Source organism: Rhea americana, unplaced genomic scaffold, assembly GCF_003343005.1.
Source record: "Rhea americana isolate MKP2758 unplaced genomic scaffold, rheAme1 scaffold_27, whole genome shotgun sequence".
Classification (NCBI taxonomy): Eukaryota; Metazoa; Chordata; class Aves; order Rheiformes; family Rheidae; genus Rhea; species Rhea americana.
Window position 1 is genome coordinate 2729080 of NW_028186390.1, and position 5007 is coordinate 2734086.

Consider the following 5007-nt stretch of genomic DNA (forward strand, 5'->3'; position numbering starts at 1 on the left):
CCCCGACCTGGAAGGGAATCTGCCTCAGCCGGCCGGGAAGCAGCGCTGAGCCCGCCTCCCTTAAAGGGACCCGCTGTGTGGCGAGGGCGCGGCGGCCGCGGCGAGGTGCGTTACGCGGCGGCGCGACATGAGTGAGAGCTTCGAGCTGCTTCACGTCGGAGCAAGGACGAAAGGGGGGRAAAAAAAGGAAAGAAAAGRAAGAAAGGCTGGTGAGTTTTCGCACGCAAGTGCTCTTTGCTCAGCTGAGGAGTTAAGCGCTTATAGACCGCTCAGCTGGCCGCTCCCTGTTGGGGGGGAACCTTTCTCGCACTCTGGAGTCCGACGTCGCTTTTATGCCTGTTGCTTGCAGATCGACCTCTGTATCTAAATCTATTTCCTGCTCGAACTAGTTTCGTACGGTGATATGAATAATCTGTTTTGCTTCCTGCAAGTTGGAGAGGAGCTTTGCCACATACTTGAGTACAGTATAATTTCAGGCTTCCTATACGGTCTTACTGTTGAAAACCTCTGTCCCAACAGATACACACTACAATTTATTATTGATRAAGTGAAATGTAGTTATTTTTGTGTCAGGATACAAAGTAAAGAGTGATACAATTAGCCCATCTAGGTGAAATGAAATTATAAAGACATGATGGTGGTTAAACCTTTTACAGAGTTGCTGTTCTTGTATACAGAAGTTTTGAATAATATTTGCTTGCAAACAACATATGAATAAACATTTAAGGAAAAGAAACAGTTTATGTTTCTGCCATTAGATGATGACAATATATTCTGCAAACAGAAATATTCTACAAACACAATTTTACCTGTTTAACAATTGCATGACRGGTCAGTCCTAGTCCCATTCTTTAGATTAGGATGTTGAGGCAGGGAAAATAAATGATGTCCTCAGGATAAGACAAGAACAGAATCAGAAGTCCTTACCTTCTGAATTTAACCACTTAAAAATCCAGCCTCATTAGAAGAAATATAATTATGGAAGCATAAATTAGTTTAGATAATTAAAAGGAAAAGCTAGTATTATTATTTGTACTCCAGTCTTTGTTTCTCCCACTTCCTAATGTCTTTCAGAGTTTCCAGTCTCTTTTCTTTCACATGTACTTCCAAATTCATTCCCTGCCTCCAACCTGAGTATCACCAGATAGCTTGCGCTTACTTTATTTCTCTCATTCCACCTGCATTTATGATAAGAAATACTTGCCTTTCRCCTATCTGGGCTCAAACAGTGAAAGCTTTGGAGAGACAGGCTGATTCCCTGCTCAGTGCTAGTGTGTAGCCCCCSCAGTACCCAAGAAGTGCAGCAGCAAGGGAAGCCTTGCTGTGCTGCTCCAGTCCTGGGATAGAGGTTGCTCTGTCGGGCATAAGAAATGGCAAAACCCCAGCAAGAACAGACTCTTGGGTATTTAAACCAGCAAACTCCAGAGTTTCTACTGAGCCAGTGCAAATGGAAATTTTTCAAAGCATGATTTTCAGAAAAAAGCAGTCATGCTGACATAAAAGCAGCTCATCTTCCAAAGCCCTTCTACARAGCAGAAGAGGATTTGACAGGAAAGTTCTCAGGTATATCCTGATGGAGAAAGAGAGAGAGATAATATACATTCTTTTATTTGCATTCTCACAAACATGTCAGTGTTTTCGGCTGAACAAGCTTTATTTTGTTTGTTTGTTTGTTTGTTTGTTTTGTGTGGCCAGTGTGTGGTAACTTCAACCCAAAAACTGAAAACTATGGAAAGTTTTAACAAATAATACAGCAGTGTTTTTACCAGCCGTTGTTATTTGGAGTTTTGGCAACTTGTCCAGCAGGTGGTGCCATCGGCCCGACCTACAGTAGTCCTAGCAATTAGCTGTGGCTGGTTGTGGACAGCCTGCTTTCTTCCTATGGAGCTTATGCACAAGATTTAGCTGAGTTCTATTTAACCCCAAAACTTGACAAGTCTGTGTTATATTACTGAAATCATTTGGGACAAAATATTGCCAAGTATTCTCTGAAATTAATTTTAATTTAAGCAGTTTGTCATGTAAACTTCTAATGTGCTGCCACACTAAGAAAGTTCAGTTTGTGCTCAGGAATGCTCAAGTTGGAAAGTGTGCCGTGCTTTCTGTAAAGTATCCTAACATCACATCTTGCTTGAACTGTAAATTCAGCCCTACCTAGAGAACTACGGTTTGTTATGTTTTATTACTTGCTTACCAGTCTCTGGGTGCTCTCAGTATCCCACCACCACCCCGCGCTCGGCGCTCTTCCGGGCGGCCTGGCATCGACGCCTCGGCGCTCGCGCGGCGGCCTGGCGGCGCAGCCATGGCCGGGCTGGTGAACTTCGAGGACGAGGAGGAGGTGCGCGGCTACCTGGAGAACCTGCACGTCGAGTACAGCTACCAGTGCTACCGCGAGAACGACCCTGACGGTAAGCCGTTGTCCACCCCCGCCGCGGGGTCCCCTTCCCCGCCGCTCCGCTCCCCCCTGACCGCTGCCTTGCAGGGTGCCAGCGCCTCGCCGACTACTTGGAGGCCGTGAAGAAGGACTTCGCGGCGGCGGCGCGGGTGCTGCGCGGCAACTGCGAGGCGCACGGGCATAGTGAGAGCTGCTACAAGCTGGGGGCATACCAGGCCATCGGGAAAGGTGAGCTGGGATGGTGGGAGGTGGCCTTTTTTTCTGCTCTCCTGAGACCCCCAGTGAGGCCCCTTCCCTAACCTGCTGTCGGGTCGCCTTGGAAACCTCTGAGTCTGGTGCCACCACACCTGTGCTTGAGCAGCTGGTGGCACGGTTGTGTTGCCCAGTGGTGAATTATTAATTATGCAGYGGGTTCTGCTCTTTACCCGCAGCACAGAGGTGCCACTGTGTGGTGGCCCCACCAGGAGCGTGAACTCCCCAGCTGTAAGGGCTGTRGAGCACATGGAGGCTGCTGGATGCCTGTGGGAAAATGCACCTCTTATTTTTTCAGGAAGTGCTCAGTACTTGCATTTTCTCCTGACCTTGAAGAAGGAAGTAAGTGCCCTTCCTCTTATATGGCCTCACAGTTAAAGTGAGGGAAAGGTGGAAAACTTTTGTTGTACAGTCTTCAGCCTTTTTCAGTTAGTTAAGAGTCGCTGGCACTTCCCTGCAAGATATATTTATAAGTTCATGCTCAAAGTTGCTACATCGGATCTGTCTTCACAGGTTTCTATAGCCCGGAAGACTGAGGAGAAAACAGAAGTCTTAGTTATGGTAATGGAACTGTAGCTACTTTTAGAGAGGTCTGCAGCATGCATTTGTGTTTCTGCAGGTCAGGTTAGAATTAAATGTTTGTTGTTCTGAGTTATCTGCATCTTCTAGACAATGACAATGCAAGGACAAAAAACGTGTATGTTTTCTAGCTTAGAAAATCTTAACCTATTAAGATACTTCTTTTRCTACCCAAATAAGTGTATTAGATACAGGATGAAAAAGATCTTATTTTCAGCCTGKTTTATCTGAACTACTTTCCTCTGAGGAAACAAATTTAAATTATGTTTAATTACATGTATTTTAATAGGTTTTTTCACCATAAGGGTAGGTTTTATCCAGTGCTGAATGTTGCTATGTCATGTTTTTACAATTTAGATTTCTTCCTGTCTTTTTTTGTTACAGAAAGTAACAGGAAGAAATAATTTTGCAGACTGATGACACTATTTGCAGATATGCAAACATGTAGGCCTCGAGTCTGCCAAAGTGTCTGCTGGTACAGTGATTGGAAGCAGTTACTCTAATGAATCTACCTCCAAATAGCAACATGAGTGATGAACGTGATGTTGTTATTGTAGTTTTAAACAGGTAACAATGTCAATGTACAAATAAGTATATGGGCAAAAAAAACCCACCCTTTCTTTAGTGTAAGGTACTTAGGGATCTATGTAGGTAGTAGTGGAAGGAGTTTTTTTGTCTGCTTGATTACCGTACAGTGGAGCAGGATTTCCTAATTTGAGGGCATTAGTAAACCCATTGTAACTGAGTTGAGCAGTTGTCTCTGAAGTCCTAACTGCAGACTGTAGTATCTAATAACGAGGGCTGCTATGAGCATTGGGAGGTGTGTTGCAAAGCATGCAGCTCCCATCCATTTCACAGTTACGCAGCATGTGCTTACTGTAATCTTCTGCTTTCTTGGCTGACAGGTGGACTTGCYCCAGACTTGAAAGCTGCCTACAACTCCTTCATGAAGTCATGTGAGAAAGGTGGGAAGAGGTCAATAAACGCCTGTCACAACGTCGGGCTGTTGGCCCATGATGGGCGAGTAAATGATGACAAATCTGACCCAGTTGTTGCTAGAGACTATTACACAAAAGCCTGTGATGGCAATTTTGCTCCTAGCTGCTTCAATCTCAGTGTAATATACCTCCAAGGAGCACCTGGGGTCCCTAAGGACATGAACCATGCTTTGCAGTATTCTCTGAAAGCRTGTGAGCTGGGTCATATGTGGGCTTGTGCCAATGCCAGTCGAATGTACAAAATGGGAGATGGCGTTGAGAAGAATGATATCAAGGCAGAAGCTTTGAAAAACAGGGCAAAACAGCTGCATAAMGAACAGAAAGAAGCATCAAGTTCTTTAACATTTGGGGAGTAAAACTGTCARTTGCAGTTCTTAAGACTGCAGTCAAGTCAAGTAGTGAACTTGTTATTTAAATCACATGGGCATAAAATTTTTACTCRTAGTAAATAAACATTCTGTAAGTTTTTGCATATACAAATAAACCTATGTTTTGTGGACACAACAAACATGGTCAACTCTGCTGTGCCTTTATCCACTTTAAATACATATGTTTTTAGGTGTAATACATAGATTCCTCCGCTCCTTTAAGGAGGGCAAAAACTTCTGGTCTTTCGGAAGGTACTGGAGGAAGGTACTGGATTCTGGTTTGTGCTACAATCACGCTATTGAAAAGAACATCAGCTTACTTGGCAAATTTGTCCCTGTGGTTTCAAGCATGGAGCGCTCTCACTTGTGTGTAATGTTTCAGTGTCAAGGCTTGTATTAGGACAAGTTCTAATAC

General features: G+C 44.3%; 2 protein-coding genes across 3 annotated transcripts in view; one reads left to right on the forward strand and one right to left on the reverse strand.

Moving 5' to 3' along the window:
- The window catches only part of LOC146594110 (protein zyg-11 homolog B), a 24296-nt gene extending 22480 nt beyond the window's left edge, over positions 1 to 1816 (reverse strand). The window contains exon 1 of the mRNA XM_085308187.1: positions 1767 to 1816. Coding sequence (XP_085164313.1) covers positions 1767 to 1816 — 50 coding nt within the window. The remainder of the gene's footprint in view (positions 1 to 1766) is intronic.
- COA7 (cytochrome c oxidase assembly factor 7) lies at positions 31 to 4732 on the forward strand. 2 transcript variants are annotated; one of them, XM_085308022.1, is made up of 4 exons: positions 31 to 105; positions 2198 to 2408; positions 2483 to 2623; positions 4132 to 4732. In XM_085308022.1, exons 2-4 carry the CDS (start codon positions 2303 to 2305, stop codon positions 4578 to 4580), a joined length of 696 nt encoding a protein of 231 aa, XP_085164148.1. In that variant the 5' UTR covers positions 31 to 105; positions 2198 to 2302; the 3' UTR covers positions 4581 to 4732. The 2 variants fall into 2 exon arrangements, with proteins under 2 accessions (XP_085164148.1, XP_085164147.1); XM_085308021.1 differs by having other exon boundaries at positions 43 to 209.
- Positions 4733 to 5007: the final 275 nt, after the last annotated feature.